General features: G+C 34.4%; 1 protein-coding gene across 1 annotated transcript; it reads right to left on the bottom strand.

Moving 5' to 3' along the window:
• Positions 1–3,372: 3,372 nt before the first annotated feature.
• Positions 3,373–16,583, bottom strand: LOC134533580 (gastrulation defective protein 1 homolog). Its single transcript, XM_063371106.1, has 2 exons — positions 14,671–16,583; positions 3,373–3,739 (listed from the first exon to the last, which is right to left on the bottom strand). The coding sequence occupies exon 1, from the start codon at positions 16,480–16,482 to the stop codon at positions 14,686–14,688; it is 1,797 nt and encodes a 598-aa protein (XP_063227176.1). The 5' UTR covers positions 16,483–16,583; the 3' UTR covers positions 3,373–3,739; positions 14,671–14,685.
• Between the last annotated feature and the right edge of the window lie 7,517 nt (positions 16,584–24,100).

Raw genomic sequence — 24,100 nt, 5'->3', positions numbered from 1 at the left:
ATCCTGTGACAAGAAAGATAACAGTGTCAAGAAATGTCATATGTGAAGAAAAATTTACTCAACCTACAGATACTAGAAGTAGTGCTGGTAAGATTACAGTCGAGAGTGAGGACATGGCCGCTAACCAAGAGATGTCTCCTGAAATTGATGAACTACGATCTGAAGATGAGGATCCATTTATTGGCTTTGAAATACCTGAGGGAAACAAGGATGGGAATGAACAAGAGACCATAGATAGTGAACTGGTGACGGACATAAGATCTAAACGACAAACTCAAGTACCTAAGAAACTTATGGACTATGAACTCCATCAGATAGAAGCACTAACTGTTGGGCAATACCCCTCATCTTCAAACCCCAAGACTTTTGAAGAAGCGATGGAAAATGGGTGGGAGAAGGCAATAAAGGAAGAAATTGAAGCTCTAAATGAAAATAAAACTTGGGAACTTGTTCCTGTGCCAGAGGGGATGAATATTATAGACAGCAAGTGGGTCTTCACTGAGAAGACTGTAGATGGAAAAGTGGAGCAGAAAGCGCGATTAGTTGCCAGAGGATGTTTTCAAGAGGCTACTGAAGATCTTTATGCTCCTGTTGCTCGAATGTCCACCATACGAGTTCTATTGGCAGTTGCTGTGGAAAAGGACCTGATTATTAAACAATTGGATGTGAAGTCAGCATTCCTCAATGGGACATTGAAAGAACCAGTGTATATGCATGTTCCCAAAGGTGTTAGTAGTTTCGGTGTTTCAGGTGTATTAGAGTCAAAGGAAGAGCATGTAGTTGTATGTAAATTATCTAAGGCTTTGTATGGTTTGAGGGAAGCACCCAAATGCTGGAATGCAACATTAAATGATGCACTCTCATCTCTTGGGTTCAAACGTTCAAGTGTTGACTCATGTCTCTATTTGAGTGAGAGTGCATACTTACTGATCTATGTTGATGATATATTGATTGTGTATAAGGATGAAGAGGTTGTGTTTAACATTGTCTCAAAATTGAAGAGTAGGTTTAAGTTGAAAGAATTTCATGATAATAATCACATTGTTTTCTTGGGTATCCAGATTGACAGGATTAAAGGGGGTTTTGTCTTAAGCCAGGGCAGTCTGATTGAGAAAGTGCTTGACAGGTTTAATATGAAGGATTGTAAGCCATGTTCAGTGCCCATGGAGCCTAAGTTGAATCTTAGTACATCAAGTGTAAGTCAGGTGTGTGAGGCCCCATATAAAGAACTGTTAGGTTGCTTGATGTATATTATGTTGGGCACTAGACCAGATATTAGCTTTGCTGTTGTGTACTTTTCAAGGTTTCAAAACACATTTGATTATACTATTTGGAAGCACTTGAAAAACATACTGAGATACTTGTCTGGTACACGACATTTTGGGCTGGTATTCTTGAAGTCAGATGAGGTTAATGGTCAGATCAGTGCATATGTTGATTCAGATTATGGTAATGACATCTCTGATCGTAAGTGTTACTGGGTATACCGTTTTCTTCCACAACAAGTGCATAGTGTGGAGGTCAAAGAAGCAAGGTATTGTAAGTACAAGCAGTAGTGAGGCTGAGTATGTAGCAATGTCTGAGTGTATTAAGGAGTGCAAGTACATTTTTCAGTTACTCCAGGAAATAGTGACTGAAAGGTGTACCCCGGTTGTCCTATTTGATGACAGTCAATCTGCCATAAAGATGGCAAGTACATGTGAGACCAGAAGAAGTAGGCACATAGACATCAGGTACCATTTTATACGTGAGGAAGTTCAGAATGGTAATGTGAAGTTAATGTATGTAAAATCAGATGAACAGGTGGCAGATGTGTTGACAAAAAGTCTAATGAAACAAAAGTTTGTGAAATTCAGAAAAGAGCTAGGTGTCGTAGATGTGCAGGATTGGGAGAGGGTGTGAGAGTTGGCAATCCTGACAACAAGTGAGTGAGAGAGGAAGTAGTGTGGAGGATGTGTTTGAATAAAGAGTTTGGTGCTAAGTGGGATATCATTATTTATAATATTAACAAATACACATATTTTCGCAGATGTGTTTACAGCAAAAAATACACACACTATTACTGTTGCTGTGAGTAAACCATTTAAACTTCAAACAGGATTTATAGGACTTAATTTTGGTATTCAAATAACATATTGCTAGAGATCTATAAATACAAACATAATAAATTTGTTTTGAATTTTATATTTTCATATGTGATAATATTTTGGTTGTTGCAGTCAAAGATAATTCTCCAGAAACTAAGAGAAAACCTATAATATTAACTTTACTAAGTTTGATAGTGATACCACAAGATTGAAACAGTTACAGAACTTTGAAGGTTTTAAAATTTTTAACAATTTTGATAGCCACAACTTCCTAGCAATTAGGTTTATGGCACTTAATAACTTTTTAATTTTAACTCCTTAATTCTCCAGCTAGCCACTAGGCGTGAATGAACTGTCTACGATCAGTGTTGGCAGGATTATTACAGTGGTGTTAGCAGTAGTAGCAACATCGCAGACACAGACAATAACTAATGTGGGCTTTTCAGCATCATTAACAAACTCTGCAATCATATTTTTGCAAACTCAAATGAAATAAATTGGAATTTAAAAAAAAATTTTTGCCATTGCAATAAGCTGACATATTTACGGTAGGCTCATTATGATACTTACCTTTATAAATATATTTTCTCCTTAACATTTTTTTAAGTGTTATGTATTTTACTCGTGATTTATGCTGTATGTAAATGTATTTATTCCAGACTCACAATTTAAAAGTTTGTGATTGCAATATATTAGAGTCAACTTATTTTCAGGTACTTATGATACTTTAGAATTATTATTTTCTTCCAGGTTCATAAATTAATTCCCTAATTCTAAAACAGCCCACCAGACAAAAAAAAATTTTTTTTTAGTAGTTGGCTTGAAAATAGTGTATTTTTATCATGGAAACATTCAGGAAGTATATTTATACAGTACTTATAAGTGTAGAAAAACCAATGGTGTCACTGCATGCATTTCTAAGGAGACTATTGTGGAAGAAATAACAATGAAAATTGGGTAGGTGTTTTACATCAAAATGTTTTATTCTCAATCCAAGAAAATCTAATTTGCACCTGATGCATATTTACATGGTTTATAGTTAACTCAATAACAGTCTGCATTTGACACAACTACACACCTGCATACGTCACATTCACACATTACCCAACAGATACATAAGTACCTACATTGTTTATAAAAATTAAGCACTGCTCTAGTCAAATACTTAAATAAATAAGTATTTTATCACTCACAAGACATTCCTACAGTTAAAAAAAAAGTAACAAAATTAAGAAAATGTGCTTTAAATGAACAGAAAGATCATCAAAGCTGTGGGTATAAAAAAAATTATTGAGTAGTAGAGATTGTGTTATGTTATTTGTAGAAGTTGTAAATAGATGCAAACCTAAATTCTAAGTTTTCAAAAATATAATAATAATATAATATAATGGTGAACACAGCTATTATTGCATAATATGTTGTAACAGTTAATTTATTTGAATCATTTTAAGTATCAAATATTTCATAATTTTACTTTTTTTTATCAAAGGTAGGTATAGGGGAAGGTCGGGTAGTACCGGACGGCGAGTAGTATTGGACACCACACAGTTGCGCCATTCCGCAATAGGTGGCAACACCTGCTGGTCACGCGTCGTTAGTTTGAGTTGAAGGATGCTAGATGTCAGCATGTTGCGGCCGTTAGCAGTGTCACTCTGTAACAGCGGAGTATTTTGTTGTATGTGTGATAAGACTCTGTGTACGAAGTTAAGTTTAGATACATGTAAAATCAATGCAGGTAAGTAAAAATATTTTTAATTGTTTCTTGATATTCTTCAAACATCTGTGTGCAATATACAGTAGGCTTTATTTTACTTACAAATTGTTAACCTTGATGGTGCAATGTTTCTGGAAACTTGTACGTCGGGTAGTATCGGACACATTACCGTCGGCTGGTACCAGACATGTTGCTATGGGCATTATTCTGTCGGCTAGTATCGGACAGTGAGATTAATATAAAGTTATTGTGGTCGTAGCATTGCATTGCAATATTTTTTAGACATTTGCATCTCATATTACTTCTTGTGCATTAGTTTAATTTATTAATTTTTGTATGCACTGCATTAGTTGCTTTTATTTTTAAATTATCATTTAGGCCCCAAGAGAATAAATCATAACAGGCTCATATAATCTTCCAACCTTAAAGGAAATAGGAATTGATGGAATGATATTATTAGTTTCGCACTTCAGTTATTGAAAACACCAAGGCGGGAGCAGTCGATTGGTCAGACCGTTCGCCATCTGCCATAATGATCTGGGATCAATCCCCGATGGATATCACCCCTTCGACTATCGCTTGTAGGAATCGCATCAAACAATGTCATTGAAAGGCTGGTTTTCTCAGCGATGCATGTTTATTTCTCAGGTAATATGGGGAAGATGCGAGGAAAGTGGGCAGAACGTGATATGAAGTCAGCAATTGAGGGTGTGAACAGTGGACATATGAGCATCAGAGAAGCCAGTGAGTGGTTTTCTGTCCCAAAAAGTACATTAGGCGACAGAATTAAACTACTTGCCAGAGGAGAAGAAATGAAACTGAAACCATCCTTAGGTTTATTTCAAAATACATTTAGCGAAGAGCAAGAAGAGCTTCTGTATGATCATCTCAATAGTCTAGACAGGCAACTAATGCCATTAACAAAAAATGAATTCTTAAAACTAGCATTTCAATTTGCAGAACATTTAAATTTACCACATCGTTTCAACCCAGAGAAAATAATGGCTGGAAAAGACTTTTACTATGATTATATGAAAAGGCACCCAAGATTGAGCTTGAGATCTGATGAGTCTACCAGTTAGAATCGAGCTGCAGGTTCTACCAAGAAGCAGGTTGATGTGTTCTTTGACAAACTAGTAGAACTGATGGAGGCAAAATCATTTAAACCCTTGCAAATTTTCAATGCCGATGAGACCGGCGTATCAGTAGTGCACACAAATCATCTCAAGCTCATGACAGTGAAAGGGAAAAAACAGGTGGGAAAATTAACTTCAGGAGAAAGAGGACGAAATGTGACTGTTCTTCTTAGCATCAATGCATCATGTGATCAGTTTATTCCTCCCTTGTTTGTGTTTCCACGGGTGAGGATTGATCAGGATCTCACTAAAGATGCCCCAGAAGGTAGTGTTTTCGATGGCCAGCCCAGTGGTTGGATAACTAAAGATGGTTTCCTGAAATGGATAAAAGCCTTCGGTGAGCGAGTCAACCCTACCGAAGAGCATCCAGTACTATTGATTGTTGATGGTCACGCCAGCCACAAAGACTTAAGACATCATTCTTTTTGCTCGCACACACAACATTCATATGCTCAGTCTTCCACCACACACTACACACAAGCTGCAGCCTCTCGACCGAACATTCATGAAGCCATTTAAAAATGCATACAATGAGGCATGTTCGTTGTGGATGAGAGCATATCCAAATTTAAGAATAACTTTGAAAGATGTTGCTGGGCTCGTGAGACAAGCTTTGACCAAAGTATGTAGAATGGAACTCGCCAAGTCTGCCTTTGCTTGCACAGGAATCTACCCATTAAATTGCAACATTTTCTGACTTCGATTTTCATACACAGTCGCTACAGACAGTTGTTTTGAATGCTAGTCTGACAATAGGCCTACAGAACTCACTTGAACAGCCACCAGGTGCCACAATGGAAAATTCAGTGCTACAGAGCCATCTTTCTCCATCCACATGTGAACTACCATCTTCAGCTTCAACAGGAAGTGCAGTGCTCCAAAAGGTCATGTCATCATCAACATCCACATATGAACAGCCATATCCAGGTTCAACAGCGACTGCAGTGCTCCTAAAGGTCCAGTCATCATCATCATCATCAACATGTGAACTACCATCTTCAGCTTCATCAGGGAGTGCAGTGCTCCAAAACCTTTTATCATCATCAACATATGAACTGGCCTCATCATCTAATCTCCAAAACCCCCCTTCAACATTAACAATCTCGCCAGGTAGTGAAAGATTTCAAAACCAACCTTCTACATCCAAAGAAATTTTATCACCCATGGACATTTCAACATCCATGGAACTATCCATCTTAAAGAAACTATCACCGCTTCCAAGTGTAACCCTTGCCAAGTTGCATAAAAGGAAACGACGGACAGACCAAAGCCAAATTCTAGCTTCAAGTCCTTACAAAACCATGCTTGAACAAAAACGTCAGAACCAAGCCACAGACAAAACAAAGAATTCATCAAAAGGTACTAAACAGGTTAAAAAAAGGGGGGAAAACAGCAAGTAGGCGCTGAATTTTAAATGTGAAAATGAGAAGACTTTCTGCATCATTTGTGGAGAAGACTTTAATGAAGACTGGATTCAGTGTAGTGAATGTAGGGGTGGGCACATGAAAACTGTGCTAGTCTTGAGGGAAATGTTCTTTTTTATATTTGTGATATCTGTGGTACGAATGGACAGCAATTGTTCAATTTTACTAGTAAAATATTTGTGTAAGAAATGACTGTCCGATATTACCTTCCATGTTTCAAAAGCTGAAATACTTTACTTCTACATGTATTCAATTTTCTTAATATTTATTTCGAAGTTTGGTTCTTGTACTCTAAGATATAATTAGATACAATATTAATAATTTCTAATAGAAACCCAATTTTTATTTTAATGCATAACTACTTTTGATATACTAAAGAAAGCTTAGGTGTCCGATACTACCCGACCTTCCCCTACACCTTTTTAATTCTGTTCCAGTAATGGAAATGAAGCAGACAAATCAGCATAACCACATAGCTGCTTCATTTTCTCCTTGATTTTTGAACTTTTCCTAAATAAATGGATTGGCAGTTGTCCCATCAAATGAATAAGGTTGCTAACAATGGGACGGAAACAAGCATGCATTTCATCTATCTATGCTTATTGTGCTGACTGCAGGGTATGAAAACCCATGTTTTCTTTAAATAATATATTTAAACAATAATTGCTTACACAGTTTTTTATAACTATTACTTCACTCAATATTAAATAAAACACTATTAAAAATTTTCTTTGGTTAATTTTTATTTTATTTTATAAAAACACTGTTTTTACCTATTTGTAATGTGTAACTCTTATTCTGGAAACTTTTTATTTATTCAACCTGAGATAGTTTACCCTCACAACACATCCAACTATAACCTAAATAAAAAATATTAAATATGATAAAAACATGTCAAAACTCAATTTGTTTGCAAATTACATATATAAGTACCTGATAATGAAGTACACATCAAGCAAGTGATGAAATACTTCAGAACCTAACATTTTGCTTCCTCCAAGAACAAACAAAACTGATAGAAAGGTAAGTACTGATTTTACCACAAGATGTTTGCTGGAATACTCTCACAAAATGTACAAAATCCTACAATAACAACTTACATATTTTTTGTCTAAAGTTTTTAGTGATACAAATAAACGAGATACCTACGCAGTTGGCAAAGGCAGGGAGGGGCGTAGGAACCGGGGGGGACAGGGGGGACTTGTCCCCCTGAACTTTTTGGGTGGAGGGGACTGTCCCCCCCAACTTTCTAGACAGTGATATTTTTATTTTACAATATTATTCCGTATTTCTGTTATGCTATTTGAATAAATCAATAATCTAAGCAATTTTAAGCAAATCGGGTACCATGTATCAAAGGTTCATGTGCAAGAAATATGTCCAGCATCGAAATTATAACATTCAAAAACAAACTTTACTTTAAAGGCAAAGTTTATGAATTATAAACAAATTTTTTTTAATGTTTCCAAGTGTACATGTTTTTTTAAATTTAGATTGAAAATATCGTAAATGAATTAGCTGTGGAAAATAATTTATAAAAATATAATTATGATTGTAAAATAATACTATTTAATTCCATTCGAGTAAAAAAAAAAGAGAGCTTGTGCCCTCCCTGCCTTCTGCCCAACTTTATTTGTAAATTCTTCTCTAATCAAATTTTATCTTAAGAAAACAATAATAATTTTAACATCGATGTATCCAGTGGTTAGATACAAAAACTGCTTAAAAAGCGCTATTTTGCACTTTTAAAATCAAAATTTTCCGGGGGAGGACCACCGGACCCCCCGTCTTAGTAGGAGGGGAATAGGTTTACATGACATCAAAATCATTATTTGTCCCCCCCCCAACTTTATGAACACAGCTACGCCAATGGGCAAAGGTACTGAAATATGGATCTATTTCCTGGTATGTTGAGTATGTTGGTATATTATGGTATGCTAGGTATGTTGAGGTTCTATGATTACAGTGTGGAAGGACAATGAAACCTCCACACTTCCTCGCAAATATCGAGGATACTTGCTTGAGATGAGAAAAATGGGATCAAGAACATTTATATTGTATCTATGAATATTTAAAAAAAAAAACTATAATACAAAAATTCTACATGATAATCAAGTATAGAGCTAAACATTTAAGGAAAATCAAATTATTTTTAAATACTTATTCAAAAAGATGTCAATCCTCTAACAGTGGATGGCATTAGTAACTAAAGAGTCTCTAATGTAACACTAGAGAGTGTAATTGTACAGTTACTGATCATGCAATTGATTCGTACAATCATCACCACATGTACCATTAAAAATTCATCATATACATAAACCACTGCATGGCCACACAATGGCTACAATGTTTTTAAGGACTATAGATATTTAAAAAATGGGTGTGTGTACTTATGTACGCGCGTGCGAAGTTTTTAATTGCATGCAAATAATTAGATACAATAAAATAATAAAAGGGCTGTAAAAGATAGTCAACACAATCAATAAAGTTAGGTTTAAATTTGAAAAATTAAATAAATAAAATTTAGAGAATAATAAATATATATGACATAATTTGTACTAAATATTATAAGATTATTAATTTTAAATATTTATTATTGATTATTAAATATTTTAAAAGAAAATAAATTAATTTAATAATAAATTAAAAAAATTAATTTAAGTTTATTAATTTTTTTAATATTTATTATTTTCTTAATTTAAAATTCACTTTTCATTTTTATCAAAAAGTTTTCATTAAATTTGTTCATTTATTTCTATAAATATTTATTATTTATTCAATTTAATAATAATTATTAACAATTAATATTTTAATTTGATGTTCGATTTTAATTTATATAACAAATTTTTTATTAAATATTTTATTAAATTTATTTCTTTATTTTGTAAAAATTAAATAACCAATAATAAATATTTAACATTAATAATTTAATAATATTTAGTATTAATTATATTAAATAATATTATTTTAATTTAGGCCTATATCAATAAATAATACATACGGATAGTTAACCGAATAGTAAATAATATTAATCAAAATATTCAATTTAAATCACTACTGAATATAATTTATTGGCACATATATAATTTGCACATGTATGAAACTAAAACACGTGTTGTGAATGTAGAAACTAGAAACATGTGGATAAATATTATAAATATGAAAACAGATCAGAGGCGACAGCAGGCCAACAAGCGCGACTAATAGAGGTTTTATTTCTATTTTGTTGGCAGGTTTTTTTTCGAGACTTAATGAGCGTTTTAGCGGGCAGCTTCAACCTGTTAATTTTGTGTTACAGTGATGCACGCGCATCTTAAAATTTCACTCTCATCATTTTCTTATAACGCGCCTAAAGAAGTAGAACTTCAAAAAAACAGAAAATTAAAAATTAATTCACCAATATACACATGTGAAAATGTTTTAGTAGAATTATAAAATTATTTAGTGAACTTTCCAGTAGGCCTGAAGTAATTTGAAATAATATATTTGAAAACTTTAAAAAAATTTACACTACAAATATAATATAATTGGAAATAAGTACTAACTAACAATATTTATTATATGAATACCATAATAATAGAACCACATGAAGGGGTTTTCGACAGTACAGCTTTACATCAGCATACTTATGGACATAAAATGCAGTCATACAAAAGAAACTCATAAGTGATTTTGTTAATTAGTCTATTAGTATTTGGTCATTCTTTCAACAATGCAATAATGACCTTGTTCACTAGAGCCTATTTCTATCTCAAAATTACCAACAATTAATGAGCACACACTGGCCACTAAGATTAGGTAGCACTTCAATGTGACACTGCATATTTATCTTGAAAGATGTGCATGTAACTTTCTATTCTATACTAACCTCTCCATGGATTCTTGAGATTTTCAGTTCTTCACAACTAATCAAATTCACTGTAATTATCTAAGAGAGGGCACACCCAAATAAAAACAAAAAAAAAGTTTTTTTTCTTGCGTAGCAGCTTTTCAGTAAATAAAATAAAATTCGGAAAATACCTTTTTCAAACACTTAAGACGTAGGTTAGGCCTACCTCTATTTACCCTGAAAACAAAGTTTCTTAATTCCTACTGGTTTCTTAGAAATTAAAGTTAGTAGGTCACATTACATAGCCCCTGCAGTGAAGCGGCTGTCGCCATGTTGTGTCTAATTGCATTGCAGATCCTGTGGTTTTCCATACATTAGAACTTGTTTATTTTGACGTGACAACGTCTAATAAATCGATGAACGCCGGCTGCACGCACGAAAAAGTGTCCCACTATGGATGTCCCACTACGGATGTGTCCTATTTACTCATTGTACGCATGCGTGGCATCTCTCTTCATGCTCATTGCACGCATGCGTGGCATCTCTCTTCCACTCGATTGGAACGACCATCGATTTGACTTTTCAATCATATTTTCGTCGTTTGAATTATTAATATTATGTAATTTAACGATTGTCCACCGATTTTCAGCACAATCGGTACAGTTATTTAAAAGTAATGTTGAATATTCAAATACATTTTGAACCAAAATGGTGTTTTACAGTTACACATAATAATTCAAATTACAACCGGGATCTTTTGCACAATGTTTTAAAAAACATTGTAACACATTATAAATAGGTTTGGTGTATTTGGGATGTGTATTTGTTATAAAATCGAGTTATAAAAACGAAATAATATTATTCCCTTACCGTGAACAAAATTTTTATACATGTATATATAACATCTGAAACTATTTATAAGTGAATATGGCCTCGTGGCTGAGCGATCAGCGGCGCTATCTACTAAATGTAAGGTTGTCGGTTCGAATCCTGGCAGGTGCGAATTTTTTTTTTGTACTTGTAAAAATAAATACGGCGCACGTAACATTTCAAAAGTAATAAATATATTTGAATAATAAATGCAAATAAAAGTAAATTTATTAATTAAATTGTACATTTAATTTCACTCCTTTGTATCCATACAAAATAGTGATAAGTCAATAAAAATGATTCAATTTTATTAATAAAAGTATGCAGAGGTAGATTTTATCATACAAAAGATAGAAAAATTAAAAAAAAAAAATTCTTCCTCAAAGAATATAATATTTTTAATGCCTAAATGGTTTGGTTGCAAAAACCTATTACGGCTCAGTCTCTGGCCGAATATGATATTGCCTTTTCTTCTGGATCAATCATTTCATTAATGTTTTGTTATGACGTCACGTTATACTATCGTCCGTAAACCGACTTTACAGACAACCAATTTTTTTGATTTGGTTATTGTAACGCAATGCAACGTATATAAAATCCTTAAAAAAATTACATGATTTCCTTTTTTACAACAAGCGTCAACCTGTGATAGGGATTATTTTTAGCAGTATGGAGGCGCGAAGCGCTGATTTGTTACATGCAGTAGCACATAACCTGACGTATAAATTGAATTGTCATTACGTGCATTAGCATGTAACCTGACATATAAAAGGAATATTACACATGATACATAATTCCTTTTATAGGTACATCAGGTTATGAGCTATTGCACATAACATAAAGGCACTTCGTGCCACATACTACTGAAAAAAAATCCCTGTCCAGGGTTGATGCTGTTGTTTGGATGCACAATTTTTTTAAAATTATTATTATTTCATTGCGTTACAATATTTAATTTATATTTAATTCATTACATTTTTTCTTATCATTCTGGGTAAATATTTACTTGGGCGGTATTTCCGAAAAAAAAAATGTTAAAAATCCGAAAATACCTTTATTTTATGCTCTTCAACTTCCTCTTTTCATTAAAAGTGGCGGAGGTAAGAAATTCCAAATACGTTAGGAGATATCGAATTTTTAAATTTCATCATATGTACTTGAGCGGTATTTGCAAAAAAAAATGTTACAAATCCGAAAATACCTTTATGATATGCTCTTCAACTTCCTCTTTTCATTAAAAGCGGCGGAGATAAGAAATTCCAAATACTTTAGGAGATATCCAATTTTTTAATTTTGCAATACAAGACCTGTGGAACCATTCGAGCGGCGCCATTTTTGTTATTTTGCCGTGTGTTCGTGAGACGTGAATACGTGAATCGTGAATGCGTAATTAATAAAATGGTTGATTAGGTCAGGTCAGTTACATTATTAATACTTTCAAACTAAGCCGACATTAAAAATTATTTTGTGAATTAATTTTAATGGCTGTTTAGTTTTAAAATATTTATAATGTAACTGACCTGACCAAACAAACCCGGACAAAGGGTGAACAGTAAACTAAAATGGTCGATTAGGTCAGGTCAGTTACATTATAAATACTTTCAAACTAAGGTGATATTAAAAATAATGTGAATTAATTTTAATTATTCCTTAGTTTTAAATTATTTATAATGTAACTGACCTTACATAACAAACCCGTAACAAAGGATGTACAGTAACAACTGACGTAAATTTTTTTGTTACTTATTACTTGCGCAACAATATCAAAATAACAAATAAGACTTTAAAATTAGAAACGTTAAAAACTCACCTAAGTTGGAGGCGGTAATTAAACACCGTTTTAAACAATAATTGAACTAAATAATCACGTATTAGTTCATTTGAATTCTGGCCTATCACGAACAATCACGTGACGACATTATCCAATAAAAAAAAAATACTCGTACGTAAACAAGAAACAATGGTGCAGTCACGCACGCCACAGGAATGCGCTGGTTTTGTGCTGAAATTTAAAAATTCGATATCTCCTAAAGTATTTGGAATTTCTAATCTCCGTCGCTTTTAATGAAAAGAGGAAGTTGAAGAGCATATAATAAAGGTATTTTCGGATTGTTAACATTTTTTTTCGCAAATACCGCTCAACTACATATGAAGAAATTTAAAAATTCGATATCTCCTAAAGTATTTGGAATTTCTAATCTCCGCCGCTTTTAGTGAAAAGAGGAAGTTGAAGAGCATTATATAAAGGTATTTTCGGATTTTTAACATTTTTTTTTCGGAAATACCGCCCAAGTAAATATTTACCTCATTCTGAAAAAACTAAAAAGCTAGAATTAAAGGTAATACCACAGATTCAAGTCTTTTGCATACAAGAAGAATAAAATCCCACTATGATATTTTTATATTCACTTCCTGACGTAATAAATTTTGATTCATTTTCTAAGAGGGTATTGTGATACTTCCAAATTTACTGCTTTAAGACAGTTTAGGTTAGGTTTACAAATCAAAAATTATGTGAAATGGATAGAATGGTTGGTTGTGTTGAATCAGCTATATTAAAAATATTTTAAAACAATGTGGATGTTGGTTATGTTAGGTTAGCTAAATTAAAATAGTGTGGATGGTTGGTTAGGTAATGAAAGTGATTTAAAAAATATTGTAAAATAACTGAACTGTTGATTAATTTAAAATGTACCTAACTGAACCCAGGAAACCATCCTTAATATTTTATAGTAGTATTTATATTGCATCTAACCTAAGCAACCATTCCAACTATTTCATAGTTTACTCTTAATGTAACTAACTTTACCTAAGTAATCATTCAGGTGTTTTTATAGTACTGGTATCTTTAATGCAAGTAACATCACTAACAATTTAACACTTTGTTAAATGTACCTAACATAACCTTACTACTTGTAAAAATGGTTAATAATTGACCAAACTACTTGATGTATCACAACAACCTCTCTAAGTATGATTCAATATTTTTTTTAATATAGCCTATCCCAATTTATAGCATTAACATAAACAACCATTAAAACTGTAAATAATATGTAAACGAGTTGAAAAACTGTAATGCCATCTTACATAAAAACTATCAAATATATAGGATGTAAGAAAATTTTTGTAAATATATTTTTAAGCTATATTATAAACACACCCCTCTCCTAGACTATATTAAAATTTACAATTTATGTTAAAAATAGGGTAATTAATCTGTATCTCATATACAAGTTTAATCCTTGATTTTGATGGCATGATCATGTAAATATTGATGTTGAAAGTTTCTGCAAATAAAAACAATGAATAGGTAATGATCGTAAGTTGAATACAAAATATATTTTCCTTTTTATTCAACATAACTTTATAATTTATTTTTATATAACAAGTTTTTGTTATGTGCAGGATCTTTCGATGTACTAAATTAAAACAGCAAGCATCATGTACCACAGTACCAAAACGTACAGAATCATGACATCAGGATCACGGGATGAACTTGGAATCATGATACGTAACTTTTTCCCAACCCGCAAGCCAAAAATAGTGAAAATTTAAAAATAATAAACCAAACCTTTGGCAAATTGCTGCCAGAACATCTGGCGTAACCCACTTTGTAAATGAGCCTTCACACTTTGGGCTTCTTAGCGCTCGGCTGTCGGGCATCATCGTCATCTTCTTCATCCGCAGAGTTGTGGAATATAGGCTCCGGCTGTGTCCTGGAGTATGCCGGAGATATCCAGTAGGGGTTTTCCACAGCCTCTTTGGCATACTTCAGGATGGCTTCGCGGGGGTCCTGGTCATCTTCAACCCGCTTGCTCAGCCCCAGGTTTCGAATCACGTACGAACTAAGCGTCCCGCCTGAAGAGGCCACGCGGCCCCCTTGACCCGAGGAGATGGGCAGGTCTGGTCGGCGAGACTTGATGGGGTCCTGCCGGTCCCGCTCCAGCTGCTTGCGCACAGACTTGGGCTTCTCCTGACGGAACATGGGCAGCGCATGCGGGGTGAGGATCTGCTGGCCGGCTACCACCTCCACCTGCTTCACCTTTCTCCGCGTCTTCACCACGCACAGCTTGGCCCCACGCAGGCTGCGTGCGTTGTCATAGTACACCTTCACCATGCCGTTCCCGCAACCCACGAATATCTGGTTCAACTTCGGGTGCCATTGCGTTTTTATCACGTGAGAATCACAAACCGTGAATTCATCCACGACGTCAAAAGTTTTGGTATCATAAAATATGATCCTGCCATCTGTTTCACCCTTCTTCACAGACACTCCTGTCAGCACCATTGAGTCATCCGGGCTGAACATGCAGTCAGTAGCAGTGTAACGAGAGAAAAGGTTATTAGCGACGAGAAGCGGCTGCTTGAACGCTCGCAGATCCCAAAGCTTGAGCGAGTCATCACAGCTTCGTGTCGCCATCAGGGACCCCACGTAGGAGAAGGCCAGGCAAGACGCGTCATTGCCACTGCTGTGTGCATTGCGCAACAGCATGGCCGTATTCACAAACATTTTGCGATGATCCCACATCTGTATCGAGCCATCCACGCAAGCACAAGCCACCAGGTTGCCATCCCTGCTGTAGCTGCATGCAGTCGGTTCAGTCTTTAAACCATTCTGGGCCCTGCACTTCATCAGGGCCTTGTGATGCATCGGCTTCTCCACGTCCCACAAACGGCACGTGCTATCCTGCGAACACGTGAGGAACTCGTTACGCGCTCTCGGGTGCCAGCAGCCACTGTTCAATGGTGCAACATGACCTTTTGTCCTCGCCATATCTGTGATGTACTGGTCACCTTTCACGCATTCTGCCACTTCAAAACCATCACGATCCAGAACTTTGGCTTGTGCAGCCCCAGAAATTACCAATATAACATCACCAGTAGTAGAGTACTGAAGTGCTCTTACTGGATGATTCTCGCAGGGCTGCAGTGTGCGGAAACTTTGCAACGTGGCGTCCATGCCTGCAAAATCCCAAAACCTTACCTCATAGTCCACAGAACCAGTGGCTAGACGTGCACCAGCTGGGTCTGTTGCTACAGCAACCACTGCTTTGGAGCCATGTAGGAGTGATATCTCATGACTTGCTGGTATTCTATTGTGTAGCTTTTCATCGTCACTTGCATCACTATCTTCTGAATTACCAGCTGCAACTTCATCTTCAACTGATTCTCTCAAATTTTTCTGTTTCGGTTCCAATATTTGTTTAGGAACTGGTGGACCTATGATATCATCATCACTGCTATTATCCTCTGGATCCCCAGAGTTTAAGTTATCAAGTGACAATGGCTGCAACTTTTGAACTGCTGATTCTACAGTCGCTTTGTTTTCTCTAGCGGTTTTGGCAGCTCTTTCTACCATTTCTTCAATGTTAAACTGTTTAGCTTTTTTACCGAATCCATCAAAACCCATGATACTTTCCATGTTAGCACTTTCTGAATCGGTTTCCGTAGGCTCATCTTCGCAGGCATTTTTTGTAGCAGACTTAGAGAGTTCTTTACCGAATGTCCCAAACCCTGTTGTGAAGTTCGTATCCTTAGAAGTAATCTCATCTATACTAGGGTTCTGCGGGACACTTCCCAACTTTGCACATATTTTACCAAACGTTATTAACTTCTTCTGTTTGAACATTTAATAAAATATAATTAAACTATACTTTTATTGTGACAGTATAAAAAATAAAAACCTGTCAATTGTTAAAAACTAGTATTGGTAGGTTTCATGAAACCAAACAATATTTCCATACAACAGAAGCCATTGCACTAAAATACTAAGACATATATCGAAAACATTTTACCGAATAATATTATGAGTTAGATTTGTTGAAATATAATTCAATAAAATTATTGTAGAAAACATTCGAGTATATATAAATAAATGTTAACATAGATTGGAATCAACGAGATTGGAATATCCTTAGACCATAGAAAGTTATAGACTGCTTCTTGAACGTATTGTTGTGAAGGCAAGATGAGCGACAGCTGACTGTTGGTAACGAGTACACAGGTTATATGGGGTTATTGTGTATTAACGTCGTTATTTTACCATTAAAATGGTTATTTCTTGTGTCGCGTATGGTTGTACGCAAATATTTAAAAAATGAAGCAATATTTCATTTCAAAGGTGAGTTAAGACTAGTTACATTTGTAAGCAGGGCCTTTGTTTTGGGAATTTTTTTGGTGTGTTTCTGGGTAATTTTGGCAGGTATTGTATTGTTAGTTATTTAAATTTATAGAAAGTATTAACTTCTTCTTAAAACTGCCATTATCATGGCAAAGAATAGTCATCGATGTTTTGTGACGGCATGTGCGAATAATGTTCATGTCAACCCAGATGTCTTCGTCTTCAGACTTCCAAGGGCTCCAGAAAAGTAAGCATGGTATCTTAACTTACATGCTTTTATGACTAGTGGATTGAACTAAAATGCGCATATATTATTATTTTTTAAAATAATTTTTAAAGGTGAATTCATCAGTACGAAATTTCGTTGATCTAATTTGAGGAATTAATGACGACAAATTCAAGGTTCGCGTTATCTCGTGAGGGTGCTGTAGCGGCAGTGCGACGTCGCCCTAAATTTGTAATAATTATATTGTATACGTTTTTATTTTTCCCCCATTCATTTGTGTCGCCACTCACAAACAGGAGGGTTTTTTATTGTTTAGAATATAAGTTTTAGTATGTAAGTTAAAGACGTTGCCGGGCGGACCCAAGCGGACCCGAACACGAACAAAGTTGACATGTATATATTATTTAATTAATATCTCTAGGTTAAATAGTAATAGAGCCGTGGGAGAACGTGTGTTAATTTTAGGAGTGTTTTTGTATTTTTTATATATGATTTCAAGATACTTAATCGGAAAGGCATAACAGTAAACTGGCAAGGCAGGATGGCGTAATGTTTCTTCGAGGGAGCCCGGTGCTCGGCCAGTTCCACGCCGCCAATGACCCAGGTAAGATGCTGCCTTCCGCACCCGGGGACTTCACTCTTTGTTCGCTGAGTATTAATTCCGTTTTATGCTTAATTCTTTCAAATCTCTTTCACGTATCCCCGGGGCCTGCCTCGGTCGGGGAACTGTTTAACGTAATCATTTTTCAACTCTTAATGAGACTTTTCATGTTCTATGTAATCGCTTGTGCAGGCCACGTGTGTGTGCCTCATTCCTGCATTCCAATAGGTGCCTGGGATCTTGGAGAAGCAACTCATTAGACTGTGTATGGGAGTACGCGTACATATTAAACATCTTAATTATAATTGTCTCCTTGTATTTTTTTGCACCGATCACGTGGCGACCTATACCTCGTGAGCAGGCGTGTTGGACGCCTGGAGAGCCCACTATTACTTTTTATACCATAAACGTGCCCGACTCTGATAGCGGGTCAGGTCTCAGTGTACTACGGGAGTTAACTGAGGGTCCATTTTTGCCTCACACTGGCGACATAACACCCTGAGATGGATGTTAACTGGGTCCACATTCCCTGCCACATGGTGGCACCTATTACCAATCAACACCCTAGCGACCCTGTCGAAACCCGAACCGCGACAATACCCTATCAAAAATTTACAACAGAAAACAACAGAAAATACAACAGAACCTTACAACAGAAACCAACTGAAATACAATAGGATACAACAGGATTTTCTGTTGTATTTAATGCGGGAATTGGCCGCTTTCTGTTGCAAATCTTAGTATATTTTAGTGGTTTCTATTGGTATTTGTTGCAAAACATTCTAATGGTTTCTGTTGTTTTCTGTGGGTTTTATTGTATTATGTTGGGTCTTGTTTTTTCTGTTGCAAAGAGTTCTGTTGGTTTCTGTTGCATTTCAGTGTTATTCAAAGTATTCTGTTGATTTATGTTGTTTTCTATTATATTCTAGTGTTTTTCATTGTATTCTGTTGGTTTCTATGGCATTCCAGTGTTTTTCATTGTATTCTGTTTTTTTTTCCTAACCTAACTAAAACTAAGTGTATTTGGGAGGGGTCCGGGTTAGGGAGGGACCTAAGTGCATCTCAGGCTTGAGACCGGGCCCCATCAGAGTCCCTACTCCCACAGCAAGCACAAATCCCTGTTACTTTTCACAAGGTAAATACTTGCCCAGATGGGGCCTAACCTGCATATTAAAAATTCAAAATCAAAACCAAAATCAAAACCTATGCTGAAAAATGTAAGGTGGCAAAAACATTGACCGAACACATCAAATATATTTTCCAAGTTTATTGTTAATCTTTATCTATCACAAATAGTACAAAAATAGTTAGATCTCATAAATATATCACAAATATTTATAATTCACTAGAGACCACGGCCTTAGAAACCAGGTCTGGACACAAGCGTATTTTCTTGACCCCCTTATTGACTGATTTAGTTCATGAAACTGCCGTTGGCGCCACTTTGGATGATCAGCAAATGAATGCCGGGGAGTGTTGCAAGCTGTGGATTATTATTATTATCATCATCATCATAGCTGCAATTGGGTACAGAAGTGCCCGGTGGCAAGCATTCTCCCTACTTTTCCCGCACTCTTCTTCTGAACTTATAATTTTTATACCAAATATTTATTACGTTTTTATCTAAGCTGCCACCCAAAGTACTTTTTGTCCAAATTAGGTCCCCAAAAATGTTTAGCTCCAGACCACCACCACCTAGAATGCCTGGTTGATCAGAAAAAGTAGAATTTGAAAACTTACCAAGTAATGTGATAAAGAATGGAAAAATAATATTAATAATCAACATTGATGTTTGTTTTTAAAACACTTATAAGTCAGAATGCAGCTGTAAAAAAAGTTATTAAGATTTCTCCAAAATTTGTAGGTGCAAGCATGTTGGTGGAAGGTTTAAAAATTTTGTTCATTGACTTAGTGTGACCCTTTGGGAAGCAGAGTGACACTAATAAATTGTTCTTACACTCCGCCAGCTATTATCCTGGACTTAACAGTTGTCCTTACTGTTTTAGATTTTGCATTCACTGCAACCTTTTAACATCGTACTTCATTTCATTATATTTATATTGTATTTTGCATATATTGAGATAACACATTTCCTCCCATTCCATAACCTTTTCACTATTGATAATCAAGACATAATAAAGGAACTTCAGTATAGTTTCAATAATACATATGCAGTTTGCTTGTTTCAACGATGACTAGGTATGTTGTTACCTAGGAGTTCTTTTTTCCAAGCAGTCACAATATCTTCATGAAAAACATACTACTTTCATAATAAAAATAAGACAGACACACAAGTACTCACAGATTGGTACTTGTAGAAAGCAAAAACACATAGTTTGTACAACACATTTAGGTACTCAACAGATGAAGCTCGCTTAAGCTAGCAAAACCATTGCGACCGCGCTTCCGCACAAAAATGTCAACCAAACTGTGTGCGTGTTTTTAGTTTCTACAAGTACCGATCTGTATATGTATGTCTGTCTTATTTTTAATACGTAATTAGTTTCCTAGTGGCCTTTGTCACGCATTTATACATACTACTTGGTTAATATATAATTTATGATCTACAGAAAATATTAAACATCTTGTTATCTTTAAAAGATTTGTGCAATGGGAGTGCATGACTTGATGTAAGTTTTTGGACATACGCCATTGCTAAGAACTTTTTCTGTTGAAGAAAAACTAATAAATAAAATAAATAAATAAAAATAAAAATACTCAAAAAAAGATACAAAAAACACACAAAATTAAGCAAACAATTGCTGTTGTCAACAAGGATATGAACACCACAAAATATTCCGAAACAGGAATATGGTCAGCAAACAAGAGTCGCACCTGTGTTCCGTACCATGTGCGTCTCTGCCTGAGGACGGGAGCAGATAGCAGTTCCCGAAACGTCGCTTGTTTCTGTTTAGGTAAAACTATTGTATTTGTTTGTTTTTTCGTTTTGTCATGTTTTTTTTTGTCTCGCTTCAACTGTTGTGCTGAATTATTTTGGGTTTCAATATTTTTGTGTTGTCATCATTTGTGGGGATTTTTTCGTTCTCTTAGTACATTTTTCTTTGTTTTTTCTTTGTTTGCTGACCATATTCCTGTTTCGGAATATTTTGTGGTGTTCATATCCTTGTTGACAACAGCAATTGTTTGCTTAATTTTGTGTGTTTTTTGTATCTTTTTTTGAGTATTTTTATTTTTATTTATTTATTTTATTTATTAGTTTTTCTTCAACAGAAAAAGTTCTTAGCAATGGCGTATGTCCAAAAACTTACATCAAGTCATTAAACATCTTAATGGTCTTTAACCGAAATTACAAAGGAAACTGTAAAAATTTTACAAAATGGAAGGGGAAAGGTGGAAATACACCTAGGAAGTGCAGTTATTTTGCAGTACTAACTGGTAATAAAAAACCATATCTGGAGCAAAAAAATATTCTGATGCACCTAACACTATTTTCCCCCTCTACAATTAATGCAGGGCAAAATTGTTACTAACTTATTTGTTCATGTCAGAGTGGTATTTAAAGCTGAAAGGAAAAGTTACTTAAAGTGTTTTAAAATAATTTCTGAACCATAATTACATCAACTCATCACTAGTCCACAGTCACCACGCATAGGTACAAAATATTGTCTGTAAAACAAATTAATAACAAATTAACAAACAATGCTAAATCATTTGCGACTATTGTTTGAATAATGAGAAAGGTTGAAATTATGACCATGCCCATAATACTATACTAAGTTATGCACTTTAGCATTACCACCAAATCAGGAACACCACCACCGAATTTCAGAAAAATAGACCAGTTCTATAGCATGTAACGGTAACTGCTCTTTTGAACAATAAATTTTAACTGAACTGAAAAAGTTTTCCCCGCTGAACATTGGTACAAAAACACAGCGTATTGCATTACTCACAAGTCAATGTTCAGTATGTAATGTCCAGTAACTCTAATTTGCAATGTAGGGATTTTAATATAACTAATGGAATTACGTAACTTAATAGCAAGTAAGTACAAATAAATATTTTAAAATCCATATATGTAAACTTCTTGAAAAATTGTGTAGATATCATCCTTCATGGCATGCTATTACACAGTCTGTCAAATGTATCATTTGTGGAATGAATATGTGTTGTGTATTCTTCTAAATAATTTTTTTATGCATACAATGAGAGTGAGCTGTAATCATGCACGAGACATAATGTGTGTGATTAAACACGTGCTTGAACAGTCTTAGGAGCAGGAAATGAGGGCTAATTCAGTTAGGTTTTGGTTTGCTATTTTGTTTATTTGCATCAAATCCAGATTATTCCTGTATAGTGAAATATACACAATGGTATTGGAGAAGCCACGTTTTACAATTAAACATACATCAAATAATACATGTTATCAATTAAAATAATATTTTACATAATCTTAAGATACTTACATAAGTATATTATAATATAAATAAAATGATGACATGTTTACATGGTGTGAAACATTTTGAGCAGAGTACAAAGATCAGCAGAACATAACATCAAAATTTTATAAACTATTGCCATGTGCCCTAACTTGCTATTAGCATAAAAAAAACTTATGAGTTTAGGTACTTATTTAAAAACATGTTATGAAATGAAAATTTTATTACAAATCATATTATATATTTACAGAAAATAAATTATGTTAAGACTATTTAGGGAGATGTACTACATAATTACAAAGATAAATGCACGAGTACAAAAATCACACAAAAAAAACATTTTTTAGTCCTACGACTGGGAGATATACTCTTATATTTCTAGAACTCTCAATTATTTTCAATAACACAAATGCAGTACCTACCATCTTGCTTGGTTAAAATATAACTGAACAGCATTGTTACTAAGCTTTTTATTCTTCAAGCTGTTACAATATCTTTATGAAAAACATGCACACACACTTTGTTAATATATAATTTATGATCTATAGAAAATACTTAACAACTTAATAGTCTTCAGGCCAAAATACAAACGAAACTGTAATAAAACTTTGATAATGGAAGGGGAGGTGGAAATACATGTTAAGTCTCAGTACCAACTGTCTATAAAAAAAAACTGTATCTGGTATAACAAAATAACTATTTTTATGTGTCCAACATTATTTTTCCCCTTCAATTATTATTGTTATTAATGCTGGGAAATTAGTCACTTTCTTATTTGTTCCTGATGGCACAATGCTATTTAAGAATGAAAGGAAAAGTTCCTTAAGTGATAGCAAATTATTTCCAACCCAAAATTGCATCAACCAATCACCAGTCTGCTGTCCCTGAACATTGGTACAAAAATATTGTTTGTTTAATAAAATTTATGTAAAAAAATGTTCGATCATTTGTTGAGAACACCATCACCAATCTTCAGAACAATATTGACGAGTTCCATAGCATGTAAGTGATTTTAGAACAATAATTTGGAATGAACTAAACCAATTTTCCCTGCCGAACTTAAGTACAAAAACACAGTCTGTTTTAAAAATTATTATAAAAATATTATGCTCAATCGTTTGTGTGCAGTTTAAAATAAAGAGAAAGCAGATTAACTATTTACAGGAAGAATAAACCCTTCAATACCCATGAACCCTACTCAGGTTTATGAATTTTTAAAACATTTTTTTATTCAACTACATCACTACCTACTTCCTAAAGGTTTAAAAATTCGGATAGTTTAATAACTATTATTATTGATAACAGATTTTTAATTTCATAAAAAAACTTCTTTTGAACTGATATTTTAGTGCATCAGTTCATAATTTGCAAATATACAACTAAAACAGCCTTAAATGTATATTTGCACATGACATATTTTCTGTGCGAAAACATCAATTAATTCTAACAAACATCCACAACAAAAAAACCTATAACAGTGCATTACTATTAAATTGCTGAGTATTCTCATTTAATAATGAACAAAGGGTCATCCCAACATCTTTCTACGTATCTAAGCACCACAGACCTGATCCAGGAGATTGCAGATGATAGACAATCCCTCTATTGAGTTCTTTATACATAGTAACTTTTCTACGAAAAAACATAATAAACCTTTACGTATAGCTTACTTGCCACTATTTTGACAGCCCT

This window comes from Bacillus rossius, chromosome 6, assembly GCF_032445375.1.
Source record: "Bacillus rossius redtenbacheri isolate Brsri chromosome 6, Brsri_v3, whole genome shotgun sequence".
Classification (NCBI taxonomy): Eukaryota; Metazoa; Arthropoda; class Insecta; order Phasmatodea; family Bacillidae; genus Bacillus; species Bacillus rossius.
This window is presented reverse-complemented; position numbering and strand designations above follow the sequence as displayed.